This window comes from Jaculus jaculus, chromosome 4, assembly GCF_020740685.1.
Source record: "Jaculus jaculus isolate mJacJac1 chromosome 4, mJacJac1.mat.Y.cur, whole genome shotgun sequence".
Classification (NCBI taxonomy): Eukaryota; Metazoa; Chordata; class Mammalia; order Rodentia; family Dipodidae; genus Jaculus; species Jaculus jaculus.
Genome location: NC_059105.1, coordinates 156670117 through 156693649, shown reverse-complemented (window position 1 = coordinate 156693649; position 23533 = coordinate 156670117). Strand labels below are relative to the sequence as shown.

At 43.6% G+C, this 23533-nt stretch overlaps 2 protein-coding genes across 2 annotated transcripts in view; both read right to left on the bottom strand.

Moving 5' to 3' along the window:
* The window catches only part of Slc12a8 (solute carrier family 12 member 8), a 173530-nt gene that overhangs the window by 129312 nt on the left and 20685 nt on the right, over positions 1 to 23533 (bottom strand). The window contains 1 exon segment of the mRNA XM_045148413.1: positions 20536 to 20771. Within this exon segment, the coding sequence (XP_045004348.1) occupies positions 20536 to 20771 (236 nt within the window).
* On the bottom strand, positions 14211 to 16488 carry LOC123460153 (pre-mRNA-splicing factor RBM22-like). Its single transcript, XM_045147866.1, has one exon. It carries the CDS (start codon positions 16342 to 16344, stop codon positions 15187 to 15189), a length of 1158 nt encoding a protein of 385 aa, XP_045003801.1. The 5' UTR covers positions 16345 to 16488; the 3' UTR covers positions 14211 to 15186.

Genomic DNA, 23533 nt, shown 5'->3' with positions numbered 1-23533 from the left:
TCAAATAAATTAATAAATAAGTTCAAGCCAAGAATTCCACCATGTACCTGTAGTAGTTCCTCCTTGTCCCTCAGGGATTGTTTTAAGGTCCAAATTGATACCTGAAACTACAGGTGCTACTATACCTTCTTGTTTTTAGTTCTTTATTTATCCTTTCTTTTGACCATTTATGACTGGCTGCTTTTATTTGACATGTTCTCAAGGTCCATACATATTATTAGCATTGCATTCTATTTTGTTGCCAAATACCATTCTATTATAAAGATTTATTACCTTTTTGTTTGTTTCTTTGGCTGACCTGGAAATCACTATGTAGTCTCAGGTTAACCTTGAACTCATCTGCAATCCTCCTACTTCAGCTTCCTGGGATTAAGGGCATACTCCACCACACCAGGCCTGTTCTATACCTTCTTTTCATAAAGTTTAATTTATAAATTAGACACAATAAGAAATGAATAATAGGGCTGGAGAAATGGCTTAGCGGTTAAGCGCTTGCCTGTGAAGCCTGAGGACCCCGGTTCGAGGCTTGATTCTCCAGGACCCACATTAGTCAGATGCACAAGGGGGCGCACACATCTGGAGTTCAGTTTGCAGTGGCTAGAGGCCCTGGCATGTCCTTTATCTCTATCTGCCTCTTTCTCTCTGTTGCTCTCAAATAAGTAAAAAGATACAAAAAAAGTTTAATAAAAAAGAAATGAATAATAAGAAGAAGAATAAAATATAACAATTGTCAGGATGGAGCGATGGCTTAGTGGTTAAGGCATTTGCCTGTGAAGCCAAAGGACCCAGGTTCGATTCCCCAGGACCCACATAAGCCAGATGCACAAGGGGCACATGCGTCTGGAGTTTGTTTCCAGTGGCTGGAGACCCTGGAGTGCCCATTCTCTCTCTCTCTATGTCTCCCTTCTCTCTCTCTTCTTGCAAATAAATACTAAAAGATACATATATAACAATTGTTGAATTATATGAACTCTTGATGAAATTTTGATAAAAACCTATGAGTTACTTCTGAAATTTTTCTGTTTAATATTTGCGGTGAGTAATTAAAACTACAAAAAAATAAAACTGTGGTCAAGAGGGACTGCTATAATCAAAACTTAATGGGAAGAGAAAATAATAAACCAGAGAAGTTGGGTATGGTCATGCATATCTACAATTCCAACACTCAGGAGGCTAAAGCAGGAGGGGAGAGTTCACTGCCAGCTTAGCCTTAATAAATTGCAAGACCCTGTCACAAACAGGCAAACACAAAAACAAAGAAAGCAAACGGGAAGAGAATACAAAAAATAATAGTAATTGAGGGCTAGAGAGACTGCTACCTGAGTACAGGCACTTGCTTGTAAAGCCTGCCAGCCGAGGTTCTGTTCCCCAGTACCCACATTCTTCTAGATGCATAAATTGCAGCGGCAGGAGGCCCAGGGTCTCATACTCATTCTCTGTATCTCTCTCTCAAATAAACAGAAATCTAGCTTCAAAAATAACTGGAAACCCCATATTGAAAGTGCTCAGGCCGATGATAAATATTTCATTAATGGGACTTCAGAGGATCACAGATAAAGAGAAGACTTTAAACATCTTGAAAAGAAGCCTTTACCAAGAATGGGAACCAGAATCACATCAAATGCCTGGTGCCATGGAATGCTGGAAGTTGAAGTAAAAATAAAACAAACACACACACAAACATTGGCTTCAAAATTCTACAGGAAAAGTATTTTCAACACATAATTATAGATCCATTGCCTATCACGGGTGAAGTAGGAAAGTGGCATTTTCTTTTTTAAAAAAATAATTTATTTTTATTTAGTTATTAGAGAAAGAGAATGGGCCACTAGCCACTCCAGATGCCTGTGCCACCATCTGTATGTGGCTTACATGGGTTGTGGGGAATCAAACCCAGGTCCTTAGGCTTCGTAGGCAATGCCTTAACCACTGAGCCATGTCTTCAGCCTGGAAAGTGGCATTTTCGGTCATAGGCAGAAAAGGATAATTTGAGATCCAAACAGTAGGGATCCGCCCTTAGGAGCAGCGTTAGGGGTGGGAGGATCACCATGCCAGCTGGAATCCAGGCCCAGAGGTGAAGAGACCATCTCCAACAAGGACATTGCAGAGGGGGCCCTAAGGGGAGCACTGATCAGTATTTGAAAACACTATGAAACATGGTTTTAAACTTTTTGGAACATTTTAAAAATAAGAATAAAACATTGGAAAATAAAGAGATCAGAAAAAAAGAAAAACAGGAGTATAATGGATTGAATGGTGATTCTCAAAAGATATGTCCTCACTGGAATTCAAGAACCTGTGAGGGCTGAAGAGATGGCTCAGCAGTTAGGCGCTTGCTTGAAAAGCCTAATGGCTTGGGTTCAATTTCCCTCTTCCCACATAAAGCCAGATGCACAAAGTGACTTATGTGTGTGAAGTTTTTTTTTTATAGTGACAAGAGACCATAGCTCTTCGTTTATTCTCTATCTCTGCCTCTTTCTCTTTACCTCAAATAAATAAATGAGTATTTTTTTTTAATTTACCAAATATGGGGGCTGGAGAGATGGCTTAGTAGTTAAAGTGCTTGCCTACAAAGCCAAGGACCCAGGTTCAATTCCCCAGGACCCAGACAAGCCAGATACATGAGGTAGCTCATGTGTCTAGAGTTCATTTGCAGTAATTGGAGGCCCTGGCATGCCCATTCTCTCTCTCTCAAAATATATATGTAATGATGGTTTGATTCAGGTATCCCCCATAAACTTAAGTGTTTTGAATGCTAGATTCCCAGCCGATGGAGATTTAGGAATTAACGTCTCCTGGAGGGAGTGTATTGTTGGGGGCGGGCTTATGAGTGTTACAGCCAGTTTCCCCATGCCAGTGTTTGGCATACTCTCCTGTTCCTGTTGTCTACCTTATGTGGGCCAGGAGGTGATGTCTACCCTCTGCTCATGCTGTCGTTTTCCCCTGCCATTGTGGAGCTTCCCCTTAAGCCAGTAAGCCAAAATAAATCTCTTTTTCCCACAAGCTGCTCTTGGTTGGGTTATTTCTACCAGCAATGCAAATCTGACTACAATATACATTCATGCATACATACATACATACATGCATACAAATTATGCCAGGGTGGCACATGCTTTTAATCTCAGCACTCAGGAGGCAAAGATAGGAGGATCCCTATAAGTTCAAGGCCACCCTGAGACTACATAATGAATTCCAGGCCAGCTTGGGCTAGAGTGAGACCCTACCTTGAAACCCCCCCACCAAATTACCAATTTTTAAAAGTAAAGGACTGGTGAATGTGACCTCATTTGTAATGAGTCTTTGCAGATGTATTTACATATCCAGGAGAAATCAGTCTGGCTCCTTGTCAGCTGTATTTCCAGTGACAAGCAATCCTGTAAGGACACTGCACACACACCAGAGAGACAGAGGAGACGGCTATATCAACAGCAAGACAGAAGCTGGAGTGACCTGGGACACCCAGAAGGTGAAGGTGTCAAGGAAGAATTCTACTCTAGGGACTTTCAGACCAGAGTGGCCTTGTGATACCTGTGGTTTTAGACTTCCAGCCTTCAAAACTTTGATTTGGACTTCCGGTTAAGATGGCGGCGTAGGTACCACGCCAAAGCAGCCTAGAGGGGAAAAAGACCAAAAAACCTCAGCAAAATATACACTTCTACTAAAAAGTGAGGTGTATAGGAAATTGAAGCGGCAGCGGAGAAGTAGAAGAGATCCGGAGCATCCAGAGCCTGCACAGGCGGCAAAAGCGGCTCCGGCAGCTCGGCCAACTGCCACGGCCGCAGCGCACCAGAAAGCCGCCAGGCTCGGCTCGAGCCGCAGGACAAGCCAGGTGCGGGATTTTCCCCTCACACCGCGCTCTCCGCAACTCGGGACACGTGAGGGGAGAGCGGCAGCGAGCAGCGGAGGGAGGAGCAGACCGCGAGGTAGAAGCACACGTGGAGCAGCGAGACAACCAGAGCAGCCGCGGCTCCCTCCCCTCCCCCACCGCCTGAACCCAGCTCTGGCGAACACAGCAGCGGCCCGGGACCCGGCCACGCCAACTTGAGCCGACAGCTGGACCCAAGCAGGAGCAGAGTTCGGCAGCAACTTCAGCGGCTCCGGCACCGGTAACAGCAGCAGCAGATCCAGGAGCGGCCGCAGTGGCAGACCCAGCAGCAGCAGCCTCAGTGGCAGCAGCGGCGGTGGACCCAGCAGCAGCAGGTTCAGCAGCAGCGGCAACAGACCCAGCAGAGGCAGCTTTAGCAGCAGCAGTTCCAGCAGCTGGGGGCGGGGGGTTGATCAGCAGGGCCACAGTTGCCAGGCTCGGTTTGCCCCACAGGAAAAGCCAATGCCCAGCTCCAGAAATCAGAACTTTGATTTGTTGTTTTAACCTCACCATTGGTTAAAGCAGCCTTATGGACTTAATACATGGAATATTTAATTTCAGGATAAAATAGAAAATATAAAGAAACAAGCAATCAGAGCATATGGTTTTGGCTCAAAGCTTGATATACATGCATATTACTTTCATTGTACATAACATTAATTTTGAAAAAAAATTATATGTTAGGAAAAATCTTCACCATATTTAATAAATGTCTATCATTAATAAAAGCTAAACAAATATTTGTTTTATGTTGAATTAATTGCAAAAGTATAAAACCTTTTTTAAAAAATATTTTATTATTGATTGATTGATTGATTGATTTGACAGAGAAAGAGGGAGAGAGAGTGTGTGAGAGAGAATGGGCATGCCAGGGACTCCAGCCACTGCAAATGAACTCCAGACTCGTGTGTCCCCTTGTGCAACTGGCTAATGTGGGTCCTGGGGAATCATATCTGGGTCCTTTGGCATTGTAGGCAAATGCCATAACTGCTAAGCCATCCCTCCAGCCCCCATTTTTTTTTGTTTGTTTTTTGAGGTAGGGTCTCACTCTAGCCCAGGCTGACCTGGAACTCACTCGATAGTCTCAGGCTGGCCTCAAACTCACAATAATTCTCCTGCCTCGGCCTCCCAAGTACTGGGATTAAAGGTGTGTGCCACCATGCCTGGCTAGAAGGGCTTTATAAATCATCAAGGAATAAGTAACCCAATGGAAGAAAAAAAAAACAAGGAAATATTGTAGATTATTCCAAAAAACGAAATAAAATAAAAGTGGTAATAAAAATATGATAGCATCATTCTCAGTGGTGATTAATAAAAATCAAGTTGAGAAATTTAACCTATCATGTGGCAGAAACTTAAACGATTAAGCCAATCTAGTATTTCCAACATCTAGGGAATCAATAACTCTTTTCTACTGTTGCTGTGGGTTCAGAATGGAACCACCTTATTGGAAAGCAACTTGGCAGAGCCAAGCAAAACTTAAAGTGCTCTTGACCTTTGTCCTATGAACTCTTTTTACTACTATAAAAATAGGCCCCAACATTTGAACAGGATATTCACATCAGTCACATTTGTTATGATCAAAACCTAGAGAAATCTAAAATCCAATAATAATTGGTGTTTAAACACATAGTATTTTTTTTTCAATTTAAAAAATTTATTTATTTACTTACTTACTTATTTTGCGAGAGAGGCAGATAGAGAGAATGGACCCGCCAGGGCCTCCAGCCACTACAAGTGAACTCCAGATGCATATGCCAACTTAAACACAAAGTATTTTAAATTCAATATTTTTGTTTATTTTTATTTATTTGAAAGCAACAGAGAGAGAGAAAGGGGCAGATAGAGAGAGAATGGGTGCGCCAAGGCCTCCGGCCACTGCAAACGAACTCCAGACGCGTGCGCCCCCTTGTGCATCTGGCTAACGTGGGTCCTGGAGAATCGAGCCTCGAACTGGGATCCTTAGGCTTCACAGGCAAGCACTTAACCGCTAAGCCATCTCTCCAGCCCAGTATTTTAAATTCATAATAAGGAATGCTATGCAGACATTGAAAGAGTGACTGAACCCTAAATGAACTAAGTCTGAAAGGTCTCCAACATATGTTTTAGATGGAGTGAGGAGAAAATAGCAAAGAAATGTAGAACTGGGGCTGAAAGATGGCTCAGCAGTTAAGGGTACTTGATTTGTAAAGCCTGATGGTCCAGGTTCAATTCCCCAGTACCCATATAAACCAGACACACAGTGGCACATGCATGTGGAATTTGTCTGCAGCAGCAGGAGGCCCTGATATGCCCATACTCTCTCTCTCTGTCTCAAATAAATAAGTAAAAATGTATTTTAGGGGATGGAGAGATGGCTCAGCAGCTAAAGCACTTGCCTGCAAAGCCTAACGACCTGGGTTTGATTCTCCAGTACCCATATAAAGCCAGATGCACAAAGTGGCACATGCTTACCTGCAAAGCCTAAGAACTCATGTTTGATTGCCCAGTACCCATATAAATCCAGATGAATATGCCATTTCCTGCATCTGGCATTTGTTTGCAGTGGCTAGAAGCCCTGGCATGCCTATTCTCTCTTCCATCTCCTTACTTTCTCCCCCCATTGGAAATAAATAAATATATATTTTTTAATGTAAAACAAGCCGGGCATGGTGGCGCACACCTTTAACTTTAGCACTTGGGAGGCAAAGGTAAGAGGATTACCTGCGTTTGAGGCCGCCCTGAGACTCCATAGTGAATTCCAGGTCAGCCTGGGCCAGAGTGAGACCCTACCTCGAAAATAAAAAAAAGTAAAATGAATAAAGAGAACTTCTGGGTAAGATGGAGGCATAGGAGTCACACTAATCCAGCTTAGGGAGGGATTTGAGCAAAACCACAGCAAAACGCACTCTTCGCCTGAAAAGGAAAAGTGTATAGGTTTTTGTCTACCACAGTGGAGAAGCAGGAGACACTAAGATCTATCAGAAAGGAGGCAATTGGCCCGAATCCCACCCGGGAGCTTGCAGACAGGAGTCTGGGGACCGCAAGGATCCACGCACCCGCTTGGCACCCAGCAGCAGGAGCAGAGACCAAACAAGGGGATTTTCCAACTTCATCAGCCTCCTTGCAAAGTCAAGAAGCCTGAAGGGGAGACAGCTGGACACAGGCTGGACCACCAGCTGAGCAGTTCCGGTACAATTCCAGGCTTCCTGCACTCTCCCATCCCCCAACCGACAGAAATGCCACCCGAGGAGAAGGCACTCAGCCCCCAGCGGCAGGGCATCCAGCACAGCTGATCAGAACACCAGATCCACAGCTGATCATAACACCAGATCCACAGCACAATGCGGAGGGATCAAGGTGGGCACTCAGCATTGGTGAGATTGGAAGCCACCCTAAAAAGTAACAAGGCCCGGTGACAAAAAAAGCAGGTACATAGGCCTGCACTGGAAGTGCTAATCGCTCTTTCTAGGTCAGGGCAGGTTATGGGTTACATATTCTTGGTTGGACTTAGCATTCTCAATTAAGCTGTATTTGGGGGTTGACTCTTGTTGCCTTTAATGCTTTCAGCCTCTTAGGGCCTTTGTCTTTTTCTTCTGTCAATATTGGGAGCAGAGTCTGAATCAGACCCAGGCTGACCTGGAACTCATTTCAAAACAGAAATCTCAACCTCCCAGCTCACAAGATTAACAGTGAAGAGCAACACACACCCTTAGGGTTTGTAGATTTATAATTTTCAATCCCCGCACTTGCATACCCTGTGCTGGCTTTTATTGATTGTGTATTTTGCTCAGTTCAATTTTAGAAATTGCCAGTAAAATGCTCTACTCAGCCCACTAGAATACTTGAATAGCAGGCAAACTCAACAGCTAGGATGACTTCTGTGGTTGGATGGGAGTCCAAGAGCTACACTTGGCACCTTAAACTCCTATTCTGAAGGTCCATAAAGTTGGTTTTCCAAATCTTAAAGCACCACAGATTATTAGAAAACCCCAGCATCAAATCAACTCAGGATGCAAAAATCACAACATTATAATACAAGAAACACAAAGAATCAAGACAATACAATCCCACAAAAAATTATAAATCCATAAGAAATGGCCCCCAATGAGATTGTTTTAGATGAAATGCCTGACAAAGATTTCAAAACAATGACTTTATCTATAATCAAAGAAATCAAAGAAAGGCCCAGAAAGCCAAGCGCCACATGTTCTGTCTCATATGTGGATCCTAGCTACAGATGACTGGGCTTCTGTGTGAGAATGAAAATACTTAGTAGCAGAGGCCAGTAAGTTAAAAAGGAGACATAAAGGGAAGAGAAAGGAAGAGAGGAAGGTACTTAATAGGTTGATATTGTATATATGTAAGTACAATGATTGTGATGGGGAATGGAATTTCAAAGGGGAAAGTGTTGGGGGGGGGGGGAGAGGGAATTACCATGGGATATTTTTTTTATAATCATGGAAAATGCTAATAAAATTTAAAAAATAAAAAAAATCAAAGAAGAAAACAAATTACTGAAGGAATTCTAAGAGAACACAGGAAACCAGCTTAATGAAAAAAGGAGGTCATTACAAGACATGAGTAAAGAAATAGAAATACTGAATAAAACCAGGCAGGAATTCTAGCTCTGAAAAGCACAGTCAGTCAAATAAAAAAACTCTGTGGAAGGTCTGGCCAGTAGAATGGATGAAGGACAGAAAAGAATACCTAAACCAGGTGGCAGATCTAATACAGTCCAACAAATAGAAAGACAAACTAATAGGAAGGTATGAATGGGGATTTCAAGATATCCAGGACACTATGAAAAGGTCAAACATAAGAATTCAGGGTATAGGGCTGGAGAGATGGCTTAGCGGTTAAGCGCTTGCCTGTGAAGCCTAAGGACCCCGGTTCGAGGCTCGGTTCCCCAGGTCCCATGTTAGCCAGATGCACAAGGGGGCGCACGCGTCTGGAGTTCGTTTGCAAAGGCTGGAAGCCCTGGCGCACCCATTCTCTCTCTCTCCCTCTATCTGTCTTTCTCTCTGTGTCTGTCGCTCTCAAATAAATTAATTAATTAATTAATTAATTTAAAAAAAAAAGAATTCAGGGTATAGTAGAAGGAGAAGAATTTCAATCCACAGGCTTAGTAGCCATTTCCAAAAAAATCATAGAATAAAATTTTCCCCAAACTGGGAAAGAGATGCCAATGCAGATACAGGAAGCCTTTAGAACACCAACCAGACAAAACCTGGAAAGAACCTCCCCTTATCATATTATAACTAAACTACCAAACACATAAACCAAAGAAAATATATTGAAAGGAGTTAGAGAAAAAAAGCAAGTCACCTACAAAGGCAAGTCCATCATAATAACAGCAGATTACTCAACACAAACTTTGAAAGCCAGAAGGGCTTAGAATGATGTATTCCAAGTTCTGAAAGATAACAACTGTCAACCAAGATTACTTTATCCTGCAAAGCTATCTATCTAAATTGATGGAGGAATAAGGACATTGCACAACAAAAACAGACTAAAGGAATTTATGACAACTAAACCAGCTCTACAGAAAATACTTAAAGGAATCCTTCATGCTGAAGAGAAAGCAAAACACACACATGAAGAAATAGGAAAAAAGAAAAACATACTCAACACTTAAAACAAGTGAGTAAAGGAAAACAGGAAGCACTACAAAACAAGAAGAATGGCGAGAATAAATACATACCTTTCAATAATAACTCTTAATATCAATGGCCTCAATGCACCAACCAAAAGACACAGGCTTGCAGATTGGATTACAAGGCAGGATTCTGCCATTCATTGCATCCAGGAAACTAATTTCTCAGTAAAAGACACTGTCTTAGAGTGAAAGGAGGGAAAACGGTATCTCAAGCAAATGGGCCTAGAAACAAGCAGGGGTTGCTATCCCAATATCTGACAGGAAAGAGTTCAAGCCAACATTAGTGAGTATTCATATATATATGAAGAATCAATGAAGCAAAGAGTTGGTTCTTTGAAAGGATAAACAAGATTGATAAGCCCTTAGCAAATCTGACCAGAAGATAGAGAGAAGAGACATAAATTAATAAAATTAGAGATGAAAAAGGCACCATTACAACAGATACCAAAGAAATTCAAAAAATCATAAGGACAAACTTTAAGAATATATATGCCTCTAAGTACGAAAATCTGAAAGAAATGGATGATTTCCTTGATTCATGTAACCTACCAAAACTAAATCAAGATGAGATAAACCAGGCTGGAGAGATGTCTTAGCCATTTAAGCTATTTGCCTGAAAAGCCAAAGGACTCTGGTTCAACTCCCCAGGACCCACATAAGCCAGATGCACAAGGGGCTCATGCATCTGGGGTTCATTTGCAGTGGCTGGAGGCCCTGAATGCCATTTTCTATCTGTCTCTTTCTCTCTCCTCCTTCTCTCTCTCTCTCTAAAATAAATAAGTAAATAAAAATAAATTTAAAAAAAGATGAGATAAACCAATTAAATAGACCTATTACAAGTATGGAGATCCAAGCAGTTATAAAAAGTCTCCCACCCAAAACATTATAGGCCATTGCCAAGGCCCTTGGTTTCCCACCAGAAATAGATGGTAAGACCTTATTACTGAAGACTCTACATACTTGAGCTGCAAGGCCACTGAGAAATCCTGCTGGAACTGAGCTGAGAACCTCCTCCATGTAGACCAGCTGACAGAAAGCTGGAAGAAGCCATTCTACATGCAGTTCAATGGGAGAAAGAGATACCACCAGTGAAGATACTCAACAGTGGACACTGCAAGCCTTATAATTGGCCAGCCAGGCCAAATGAGCCAACGGGTGCAATCATGGCACGTCTGTCATGATGAAAACCAACTGCCCTCCAATTGGACTGAAGGCCTACTCCAAGGGAGGGAATACATCCCTGATACTGAAAACTTAAAACAGGGGTAGTCATGAGCCCTAGGAGTATAACATCTGCTGGTGTCTGGCTAAATGTATATACTATGTTTATCAAACTGCCCAGTAAGCACTTCTCTTAATATTCATACCCTTATATTAACACTACTGTCACTTTGGGTAGAGAATCTTCTCTTTTCAGATGGCAGTGACCTTGGGACGACTCAGAAGGTATCATGGTGCTGGAAAGAAGTGACTGGAGTACCGAGTAACATCTCGATCACACCTTCTAAGGCTCAGGGTCTAATGTGGAAGAGGTGGTGGAAAGAATGTAAGAGCCAAAGGAAGGGTAGGACTCCTTACAACATGCTCCCTACAGACATAAAATGGCCTGGATATCCATGACCTCACAGTGCCTGACACTACCTACACAAGACCACCATAAGAGGAGGAAAAGATCATGACATCAAAATAAAAGAGAGACTTATTGAGATGGGGAGGGGATATGATGGAGAGTGGAGTTTCAAAGGGGAAAAAGGGGGAATGGAGGGTATTACCATGGGATATTTGTTATAATCATGGAAAATGTTTTTAAAAATTGAGAAAAAATAAAAATAAAAATAAAAAGTCTCCCAACTAAAAAAAGTCTAGGCCCAGATGGATTCACTGGTTGCCGGGCTCCGCTGGCGGGCAGGTAGCGCTGAGGAAGGACCAGGCTGCTGGTTCCTCCCAAGGGGTTGAGGAAGAGGGTGGACATCAGATGACCCAGAATCTCTCCTAGTCACCGGAGAAAAACCACACTGAGTCGGGAGTCTGGTGGAAGCAGGAACTCACAGGAACTCGCTTTATTGTTGTAAACATTTGCCTATATAATGTTGGGGACGAAGGCGGGGATTTTAGGACGGGGGTGGGGGGTGGGGGGAAGTGGTAAGGGCCAATAGTAAACTGTGACTATTGAAATGATAATTCCAACTCCCATGCGGAGGTGGCAGGCAAGAAGCCATTAGGCGTCTTGCTGAGTCCTAGCTGGCCAGAGACAGGTCACCAAACTTTAGCTAGCCTCAGGAAGTTCCACTAGGCTTCATGCCTGGGCCTTTCAGGGCCCAACAACTGGTGAATTGTACCAGACCTTCATGGAAGAACTAACACCAATGCTTCTCAAATTTTTCCATAAAATAGAAAAGGAAGGATTCTACCAAACTCCTTCTATAAAGCCAGCATCAACCCTGATACCAAAACCAGACAAAGACAGAACAAAGAAAGAATATTACAGATCAATCTCCCTCATGCACATAGATGCAAAAATTCTTAACAAAATATTAGCAAACAGAATACAAGAATATATCAGAAAAATTATTCACCCTGACCAAGTAGGCTTTATCCCAGAGATGCAGAGACAGTTCAACATATACAAATATAACACCTATATAAATGGACTGAGGGACAAAAATCACATGATCATCTCAATAGATGCAGAAAAGGCATCTGACAAAATCCAACATCCCTTCATGGTAAAAGTTCTACAGAAACTGGGAATAGAAGGAACATATCTCAGGTTTGACTCCCCAGGACCCACGTTAGCCAGATGCACAAGGGGGCACACATGTCTGGAGTTTGTTTACATTGGCTGGAGGCCCTGGTGTGTCCATTCTCCCTCTCTCTCCCTCTTTCTCTGTCAAATAAATAGAAATAAAATAAAATGAGAGCTTTGGGACCTAGGAAGACAGTTCAGAGCTTAGAGGTGCTTGCCTGCAAAGCCTTCCAGCCCAGGTTCAATTCCAAAGCCATCCACATAGGCCGGATGCACAAGTGACTCAAGTGTCTGGCATTCATTTGCAGTGGGAGAAGGACCCAGTGTACACACACACAAATAAAAATTAAAAGAGAACTTTTGCCTTTCTCAAAGTGTTCTGGGAAGTCAATTGATCCTTCTGTGGAGGACACCCAAGCAGCTCTGGGATGGACATGCAGAGGCAATGAAGCTTTCCACCACCAACCACCAAGCACGACAGTAGCAAGGTCACCAGCCCTGAGGAAGCCTGCAACCACTGCCCCTGGCCTCAGGAGACACCTGGATCCACAACCAGCAACTGTTCCAGAAATTTGTTTGACAACAGATCGCTAACACATGTAACTAATCTCTCTCCGGGAAGAAGTGGGTGGAGTGGGAAATGGAGCAAAAAAGAAAGTTTCATTTGTTCTTCCATATTTTATATTTAAGGAGTGTTTGGATAGTTTTAGCCTTTTATATTTAAACAAAGGCCAAGACAGCCAGGTGTGATGGCACATGCCCTTAGTCCCAGCACTCAGGAGACCTAGGTAGGAGGATTGCCAAGAGTTGGAGACCAGCCTAGGGCTACACAGTGAGTTCCAAGTTAGCCTGTGGTAGAAATCCAAAAGAAATAAAGGCAAAGAAATAAAGTTTGACTTAAGCGTATTTAATTTTTCCCCTGATTTAAAAATATAACATTAATAGAGGATCGAGGAGATGCCTCAATAAGAGGCCTTATTGCACAAGCCGGATGACTGGAGTCTGGATCTCCAGAACCCACCGGAAGCTGACACAGTGGCAAGCACTAATTCCAGGGTCTAAGGCAAGGGAAGGCAGAATCGGGAGAATCCTGAAGCCTGCGGGTCACAGGGCACAGTGGCGGCAAACAGCAAGAGAGACCCCGTCTCATACAAGATGGTAGGCTACCTACTCCGATTCCTACTAAATGACATTCTGGAGACAATAAAAAGGGTAGTGGTTGCCTGGAGTTTGGGGGAGGGATGCCTAGAATAGAACAAAGGAGTTATTTTTTAATATTTTATTTTATTATTTATTTGAGAGAGAGAGAGAGAGAGGTAAAAAGAGACAGATAGAGAGAATGGGCCTGCCAGGGCTTTCAGCCACTGCAAACAAACACCTCTTTGTCATCTGGCTTATGTGGGTACTGGGGAATCGAACCTGGGTCCTTTGCCTTCACAAGCAAGCGCCTTAACTGCTAAGCCATCTCTCCAGCCTGGCACAGAAGAGTTTTTAGGGCAGTTAAACGATTCCATTTAATACTGTATTAATGGATAGATGATGTCCTACCATCTCAAAACACAGGATGAGCAACACTAAGAATGAACCCGAAACTATAGACTTCAGTTAACAATAATGTGTCGTCAGCATTGGTTCATCAATGGTAACAAATGCATCACACTAATGTAAGGTATTAATAATAAAGGAAGATGTGGAGAGAAAGGATGGGGCTTATGGCGACCTCTGCACTATCTGCTCAGTTTTCTGGAGACTAAAAGTTGCCCCAAAATGCTTATTAATTTGTTTAAAGTAATACTAGGGGCTGGAGAGATGGCTCAACAGTTAAAGGTGCTTGCTTGTAAAAGCTGCTAGCCTGAGTTCAATTCCCCAGCCCCCACGTAAAGCCAGATGGACATTTGTTTACAACAGCAAGAGACCCTGAGGCAAGCCCAACAGAATGGCCTTTTTTTTTTTAAGATTTGTAAAATTGACCCGTTTTAATTATTTAAAAACAAAAAAATACATTAAATTTCCCTTACCATCTACAATTCAATTATATCCAAACCAGAGTTTCCTGAACAGAAGCAGGAACTACAGCAAGAGCTGAAGACACATGGGGTGAATGCTGAAGATTGGAGTTCCAGCCGTGAGCTGCAAGTCTTCCAATCAAACACTCCAGGGCCATTCCTTTCAGTTTGTGGAAGCACATGTTTCTTAGACTTTAAAACAATTTCATCTCAGACACGAGGTTTCATCAATGATACACAGCTCCATAAAACCAGATTCCCTCTGATAGGAATAAAAAGTAATTTTTTACTTTTGCCTTTTCCTGATGGTATACAGAAGTAAAATTCATCAGATCCATTTAGTAACAAAAGCAAAAAAAAAAAAAAAAAAAGTAAAAATAAATAAGTAGAATGTCTGGGCTGTGCTGGGTGTTGGTTTCTGCTTATCTTTGAGGATGTAACTTCAAAGAAGTTAAATCACACTTATGTGACTACAATGATTAGTACTAATTGTTTTTAGATGATAAAAAAAAAATACCAAATAGACATAATAAAGGCCAAAAGCTGTTTTGTTTTAAAACCACAGGTCAATTTTTGCCTCCTACTCCCCAAATACAAATACAAAATGAACACATTGGGATGATAACTCCTTCAGAAATGTGAATTCACCCATCTGCTTGTTTCCCACACAAGGTTCAAGGGGAACAGACATTAGGTTTTCTTAGTAATATTATAGCAGTAACCAGAGGTGTTCAAGGCAGCTTATTTGAGGTCCACTCATCCTTTGAATAGATGTTGGGAAGCATGGCTGTCATCCTCTGACTGCCAATGTCTGAACACATTCAGCTACCATGGAAACTACAAAGGAAGGAAAAATACGTCTATTCCAAGATTCATTTACTGGGATTTTAGAGCGCCCTTTCTTCCACAGAACCTGAGTGGTGATGCTATGCTAGGGGCTGCTGTGTTTTCCGGCATGAGCTCCCATCCTCTGAGGGTCCTGGGAAGGATAGTGGATTGGTCCTGGAGCTCTCATGAAAGGAGGGGGTGGTCCCATTGGGTGGAACATATGTGGCCCAAAGCCTGGAGGCGAGGGTGGGGCGATCCCAGGGGGAGGAGGGAGGGCAATGTTCACTACAGCTGGAGGACCACTTGGGGGCAGGTTGAAGTAATTGGCAGAGGCTTCTTCTTCTGCTGCAGGAGGAGGAGGAAGAGCTCCTGGCAGTCCTGGTACAGGTTCTAGCTTGATCCCAGAGTCTGTGGTTCCATCCTTTTCTTTCTCTTTTCCTCTGGCTGCTTGGGATCTTCCCCATTTCACATTGAGTCTGCGGCCATTGACGATCAGCTTATTAAAGGACTTCTCAGCAGCCACCTCCGCAGCCTGCCGCGTGGCAAACTGGATGAAGGCACACTGTTGCCTCTGTACAACAGTGATGGTGCGGATCTCTCCAAACTGGTAGAAGTGATTTCTGAGATCTGTCTCAGTAATGGTATCACCCAGACCACCAACATAGAGTGTAGTGATAGTCTTATCCTCTGGTGGGTCCAGACGAGGCATGGTTGAAGCCCGCTTTAGAAGCTTATCTGCTACAGGGTCATTGATTCCATAATACCGGTCTTTAATATTCTGATCAGCAAGGGGGTCATCTGGATCTGTAGGCTTCTCGTGTCTGTATGGACATTCTTCTCCTCTCTTACATTCTCCTTTCACCCAGAAAGAACAAATGTGGGGCCGATTCCTTTTGTAGTAGGGTGTGGTCCGTGCCAGTTTGAGAAGCATGTCACTGGTAGATGTAGCTTTCCCCAACATGCCAACTGGTCGTGTTCCATCAGAGTTTGAAATTTCTCTCTCCATATTCTGTGTGTAGTACTCTTTGTTGACATCTGACTTTGGCATGTCATCTTTAAACGACAATCCTGCATCACGAACCTGGATGGGTAGGCCATACTCTAGGTCTAACAGGCAGGTTTGACAAACATTCTTCAATTTACTGCAAGTTTGGCACACTTCAGTCTTCTTGAAGCGCATGCGGACCCCAGGACACCAGCGAAACACTGTGAATGGCCTGGCACAGATTTTACATTCTTTCCCATACTTTTCTTTGGTCATTCGGATGTATGGATTTTCTCCAAGACACGTCTGGCACAGGATAGGGAAGTCCTGGATAAAGTGAGAAAGGTGGTTGAGAAGCCATCATCTCCAAGGAGCCTACGCTCCCGGTCACTGTCCTGGGGAGCGGGATAGGAAGGGAGCGAGGAGCAGGACGCGAGGGAACCCCAGCTCCGGCCGGCGCCGGGCGGGGCGGGGCCCAGAATGGCCTTTTATTATGCAAGAGAGCGAAAGCAAATTGAGAGCGAGCGAGCGAGCGAGCGAGAGAGAGAGAGAGAGAGAGAGAGAGAGAATTGACACATTAGTGGCCTCCAGCCACTGAAATCAAACTCCAGTCACATGTGCCACCTTGCACATTTGCATCACCTTTGTGTGTCTGGCTTATGTGGGACCTGGAGAGTCAAACATAGGCTCCTAGACTTCGCAGGAAAGTGCATTTTTGGCTAAGCCAACTCTCCAGCCCAAATAAAGTTTTTAAACAGAAAACTAGCCAATTGAAGGAAAAGTAGAAATGAAATAATATAGTTCTAATCACAAGATAATCATTAACACTTAGATACTGTTCCAGTCTTTTTTCAAATGTCTATGTAAATGTCTTTTTAAAATAGTTGCAGTCATTCTGCTAAATCCATTCTAAAGGTTTATGGTTTGGTTTCAGTTTGGGGTTACAAAGAAAATAGTCCACATAAAACATCAGCGATACCAAAAACAGATTCTAGAGGGGCCAGTTGCTATGGGAATTATTGAAAACAAATTTTAGTCCACACTCCACACTGCTAATGCAATGACCAGAGAAAGAAGAAGAAATATTTGGAGTAACTTAGAAGAACAGCCAAGAAAATATTTCATCAAAAAGAAGGAAAACACATCAACCTAGGGAAGTTTCAAGAGGCCAGCCACCTCTTCCTGCAATGAACTAATGATGCTCTTTCAGCAAACTACATCAGTGGAGGGGGGGCACCTGGGACCTGGGGACTAACGTGGACTATTTCTCCCTTGCGATGACAAGTTTATGTCTTGCCCAGCCTGGGGCTGTCTCTTCAGGATGGTGCAAAGTCAGGGAGAAAAAAATGACCCTTCTCCTCCAGCGGAGATACTCCAAGCAGCAGTAAGCTTCAAGACCCACACTTAAGTGACCCATGCAGATACCACTGAGCTCTAAAGACCTGGATCATGAGGCAGTTGGAAGGGTCTGGAAGAAGGTCCAGGATGTCAGTGGGTAGGGAATTCAGAGGAGTCACAATTTCTGAACACTAGAAGGTACCACTTGAACAAATGGTAAGGCCAGATCCGTGTGCACCAACTGAACACTAACCATTCCATGCCCAATGGCATAATTTAGGACAACCCATTGGGGCTGCTTCAAATTGGGAGAGCAGGTTTGTTACAGCAAAAGGACAGCATGTATATCATGACCCAACATGTGGCTCTGACCTTCTTTCCGCCCCCTCTTCCACAAAATTTCCCTGAGCCATGTTGGGTTCATTTTTGGTCTGCTTCAGTGCTGAGGTGTTGGGGGCCTCTGAGGCTCTGGCTCTCTGATTTGGTAGGCGTTGATTTTTCTCTGTGTTGGTCTCCTTCCCCCTTGTGCTGGTATCCGGTTCATCAGGAAAACAGCACCCTTGCTTGTTTTGCCAAGTTTCCTTAGTATCGTAGCAATAATTGTGGGCTAACTGCATGACCCATATACCTCAACAAGGAGGGGTCAATGGGGAGGGGGTAGGTCATGGATGAGCTTAATAGTGGTATCAAACTGCCTGTTCTTGCAGAATAGAAAACTAATAGATAGATAGATAGATAGATAGATAGATAGATAGATAGATAGATAGATGGCATGTTGTATGGAAACTGGCCTGCTTCCTGACTAAGGGAATGACTTAACTATCGTGTCCCATTCCGCTTTAAATCCCTGTTCTGTCATTCTGCACCACAAAGAATTGCTTCTTTGGCCATCTGCAAAGTGTGTAGAACCGCTCCTATCCAATTCCAGAGGTTATGCAGAGAATGAATAGAACAAACCATGCAATGTGCTTAGAACCCTGCCCAGTACGGTGAGTGCTTAGGAACATCACTACCATCACAACCACTACAGGCTTCTGTCTGGGCTGCAGATGTAAGACCCCCAGAAAGAGGACCCCACGCTCTGCCCGGAAATGGCGACACCCCAAATCACTCATGAGAAACGGTCTTGATGCAAACAGCAAGAGGATTTTATTCCAAGCGCGCTGGGGCCCACAGTCGTACACCGCACAGGGGTAGAGGACTGCAGAGCCCCGAGTGCAGGAATGGGACAGTTTTTATAGGGTTTCTAACAAAGCCTGTGCCTTAGACCAATCATTTTTTTTAATATCAGGAGCCCGCAGGGTACGAGCCAGTCAGTTTGTGCCACTCCATAGTTTCTAAGCCAATTAGTTTAATTTGTTCAAGCCCCTCGTGGACCAATCAGTCTCCTATGACCTTGGTGGTCAGCATTTGCGCAGGTCCTTGGGTGGGGGTAGCAGAGTGTGGTATCAGTCTCCTATGACCTTGGAGGTCTGAGGCACTACGGCTTATGGTGCGGGCTATTTACAGAAACCAAATAAGTGGTTTACTTTATTACTCATTTCCCATCCTTGAGGGCTATCTCGTGCCCTTTTTACCTAGTTTTATATTAGGAGCGGGCTCTGATATAATGAGAAGAGGGATTCTTTACTTGCTTCCAACAGAGAGTAAAGCCTGGAGTTTGAGGTATGCAGGGGCCCGCTTAAGCTCCCTTTGGAGTGTGATAGTATTTCTGGGCTTCTGAATTTTTGGGCCTTTCACAGACTGTTTTAAACATACTCACTGTACCCATCTGCCTCTCCCCAACCACTTTCTAGTGCAGATGTGTGGTCTCTACTGACCGACAGATGAAGATTCCTAAAGTGGGAGGCATTAGGGAACTGCCACTCCAGCATCATCCTTGGGCTGGCTCTGCACTCTGAGCATAAGCTAAGTTGGCATCAATACCAAACCAGTGTAAATCAGAAAGCTGAATAACTTCAGACCTCCATGGAATAGCCTAATTTACAGCCGAATATGGGATTAGAGTTGCCATGCTTCCTTGAGACTGAATAAAACCTGGTTAGATTTTAAAAGGGTGATGGACTGGGTGTGGTAGCGCACACCTTTAATCCCAGCACTCTGGAGGCAGAGGTAGGAGGATCACCATGAGTTCAAGGCTAATTTCAGGTCAGCCTGAGTGAGACCCTACCTCAAAAAACAAAACAAAAATAAGTAAATAAAAAAGAGTGATGGGCTGGAGAGATGGCTTAATGGTTAAGGTGCTTGCCTATGAAGCCTAAGGACACATACATGATGGACTCTGCGGATCTCACTTAAGCCAGAGGCTAAAAGATGAGGCAAGTGCAAGGTTGCACATGCCCACTAGGTGGCATAAGCGTCTGGAGTTCAATTGCAGTGGCTGAGGGCCTGGCATGCCAATTCTCTAAGTAAAAAAGAAATTTAAAAATAAAAAGAGTGGTTAATCCATTACAAAAGTATACCATTTCCAAAGGGTGAAAAACTATAGCTGGTTGCTTTTTATCTTTAAGCTTAGTAAGAGGAGCATTTGATTTTGAAAAATAATTTAGCCTAAAACAGTATAAATAAACTTGAGTATGTTGCCATCTCTAAGAAATGATAATTATTAACATTTTATATATATCTAGTTAGTTTTGTTTTATCCATGAGACAAGGTCTTAGTCTATAACTCATGATCCTCCTGCCTCAGCCTCCTGAGTTGGGTCTTTCCATGCCTTGTGACATTTGTTAAATTTACATCAAGTTCTTTAAGGGGTGGGGGGAGACATTTAAGTCTACTTTTCTTCTCTACACTCATATTTGTTTCTTTTTCATTCTCCCAGTCACTGTTATTACGAATTTGATTGTTATTTATCAACTTATCCTTTTTTGGCAGAATTACAGAACTTAAACATTCTGTTTTGCTTTTTTTTTTTCCTAATAGAGAGAAAAAGAAAGTGCATGATGGAAAATGAAGTGAAAATGTGTGTGTAAAGTTCCAAGTCCAAGAAATTGTGCCAAACCCTCACTTCATCAGGAATGGCCCACACCAATTACCTGCGCAGCTTGTGGAGGGGCAGAGGCCTCTGAAGTGCTTTGAATAACGTGGTGCGGATCCACGGGCCACAGAATGAACTCCAAAGGGCTTACCTGGGTCCAGGAGGGTGAAGGAACCCACCACAAAGTTCAGCGTTGGCACGGCCAGCAAAAACAGCAGCCACAGCTGGAGGCGGATTATCCACCTGACACCGGCTAGGTTAATCCCTAGGGAAGCCAGAAGCACTGTGACGGACATTCCTCACACAGCCCAGATATCCCCAAGGCCCAGCGGACCCGAGATGGATTCAGCAAAGCCCGTGATATCACATGGCACCTGCAAGCCACTGCTGAGCAATTCCAAGTGGGAAGAGCCAGCAGACGGGGAAATACCCGGAGCAAAATGGCCCTGCTTACCCCAACAGATGTGTGTGCCCAGCACTGGGGCTCTGCCCTCGGGGAGCCTCCCCAGGCCCTTCCCACGGGGGAGTCTGCCTTAGGTCCCTTGTTTCTGTTCATACATCTTGATCAAGAGGAGAACGAATGCCAAGCCCGTGCCAAAAGCTGTGAATGGTTACAACCAAAATGAAAAGTTTATTTTGACTCGGAATGCCAGGTCAAAAAGGCCTTTGGGGGCTGAAGAGCTGCGTAGCTGTTAAGGCGCTTGTCTGCAAAGCCAAAGGACCCAGGTTTGATTCCCCAGGAGTCACATGAAGGCAGATGCACAAGGGGGCACATGAGGCTGGAGTTTGTTTGCAGTGGCTGGAGACCCTAGTGTGTCCACTCATTCTCTCTCTCCCTCTCTCTCTCTCTCCCTCTCTCATATGTGTCTTTCTCTCTCTCCCTCTCATAAATAAATAAATAAAATAGTTTTTTAATAGAACAGGTCTTTGGGGGTTGTCTGGAATCTCAGAGTAGTGTCAATTTAAAAGTTGTGTGTTGGGCTGGAGCGATGGCTCAGTGGTTAAGCGCTTGCCTGTGAAGCCTAAGGACCCTGGTTCGACCCCGGTTCGAGGCTCCATTCCCCAGGACCCACGTTAGCCAGATGCACAAGAGGGCGCACATGTCTGGAGTTCGTTTGCAGTGGCTGGAGGCCCTGGCACGCCCATTCTGTCTATATATATATATCTGCCTTTCTCTCTGTGTCTGTTGCTCTCAAATAAATAAATAGTGAACAAAAATTTTTTTTAAAGTTGTGTGGGTGGGAAAGAAAGGTGCAGCCCTCCCTATTATACAATAATAAAGCCTGAAATTTAATGCCAAAAAAAAAAAAAAAAAAAAGGTCTGTGGCTTTCTTTGCCTGAGTGATTCAAGAATTAATCTAAACCTGGAACAATGGCACGCAGACGTCCCATCCTCAGAGCCACAGAAGGGCACTGCCGCAGATGCTTTTTCTCCACTTCTTTGTAGGTCAGTTTTGTTTTGTAATGTGTTTCTTTCTAATTTTTTTGATCAAGACAAAGAGAATGGGTGTGGCAATGCCAGGGCCTTGAACTGCTGCAAAGGAACTCCAGATGCATGTGCCACCTTGTGCCTCTGGCTTACATGATGGGTCCTGGGGAATTGAATGTGGGTCCTTTGGCTTTGCTGGCAAGCGCCTTAAGTGCTAAGCTGTCTCTCCAGCCCATGTACTGGGTTGTTGTTGTTTTGTTTTTGAAAACAGGGTTTCACACTGTATGTCAGGCTGGCTTAGAACTCACTGTAACCCAAACTGGTCTCCAACTCATAGTACCCCTTCTGCCTTAATCTCCTTAGTGATGGGATAAGAGAAATAAGCCATTCATGCCAGGTGGTACTTTTTTTTGCATGTGTATGTTGTGTGTATATGCATGCTTGTATGTGTGTGTGAGTGTATGTGTTTGCGGATCTGTGTGCACATGTAGGTGTGTGTGGAAGCTAGAAGTTAATGTCAGGTACTTTCCTTGATCATACTGAGGCACCTGAATCCAGACCTCACACTTGTGTAGCAAACACTGTAGCCATCAAACCCTCTTCCCAGCCACTTATTTTTTAAATCATCTAGTTGCCAGGCACGGTGGCACATGCCTGTAACCCCAATACTCGAGAGGCAGAGTCAGAAAGATCATTACAAATTTGAGGCCGGCTTAGGCTACATAGCTAATTACGGGCCAATCAGAGATCCATGGTGAAACCTTGTCGCAAAAAAACTACCACCACCAAAAATTATCTGAAATTTAGAAACATGAATGTTTCCTTTTAAAAAAATATTTTATTTTTAAAAATATTTTATTTTTGGGCTGGAGAGATGGCTTAGCGGTTAAGCGCTTGCCTGTGAAGCCTAAGGACCCCGGTTCGAGGCTCGGTTCCCCAGGTCCCACGTTAGCCAGATGCACAAGGGGGCGCACGCGTCTGGAGTTCGTTTGCAGAGGCTGGAAGCCCTGGCGCGCCCATTCTCTCTCTCTCTCCCTCTATCTGTCTTTCTCTCTGTGTCTGTCGCTCTCAAATAAATAAATAAAAGTTTAAAAAAAAAATTTATTTTTTTTTATTTATTTATTTGAGTTAGAGAATGAGAATGGATGTGCCAGGGCCTCCAGCCACGGCAAACAAATTCCAGATGCATGTGCCACCTTGTGTGTCTGGCTTATGTCGGTATTGAGGAATTGAACCTGGGTCATTAGGCTTTGCAGGCAAGTGCCTTAACTGCTAAGGGATCTCTCTAGCCTGAAACATAAATGTTTCTACCCAAAGCTACCCAAGGACTGTCTAGGTGTATTGTTGAGTCCAGTTCACTATTTATTACTGATTAAATGTATTAACTATCCCAGACTTGGTAAAGTTACATGTTAACTTACATCATATTTTTTACAAGCAAAGAGAGAGAGAAGAGACAAAGAGAATGGGCATGCCAGGGCCTCCAACCACTGCAAATGAACTCCAAATAAGTACACCACTGTGCATCTGGCTTTATGTGGGTGCTAGGGAATCAAACCCAAGTCCTTAGGCATTGCAGGCAAGTGCCTTAACCACTGAACCATCTCTCCAACCCAATTTACAAGTGTTTTTGCCAATACACACAGGTGAGTAGATAACTCAAAACTTTAGGATTTATAGTCCTGCAAGATATTAGTTTTGTATCTAACCTAGCAAATCT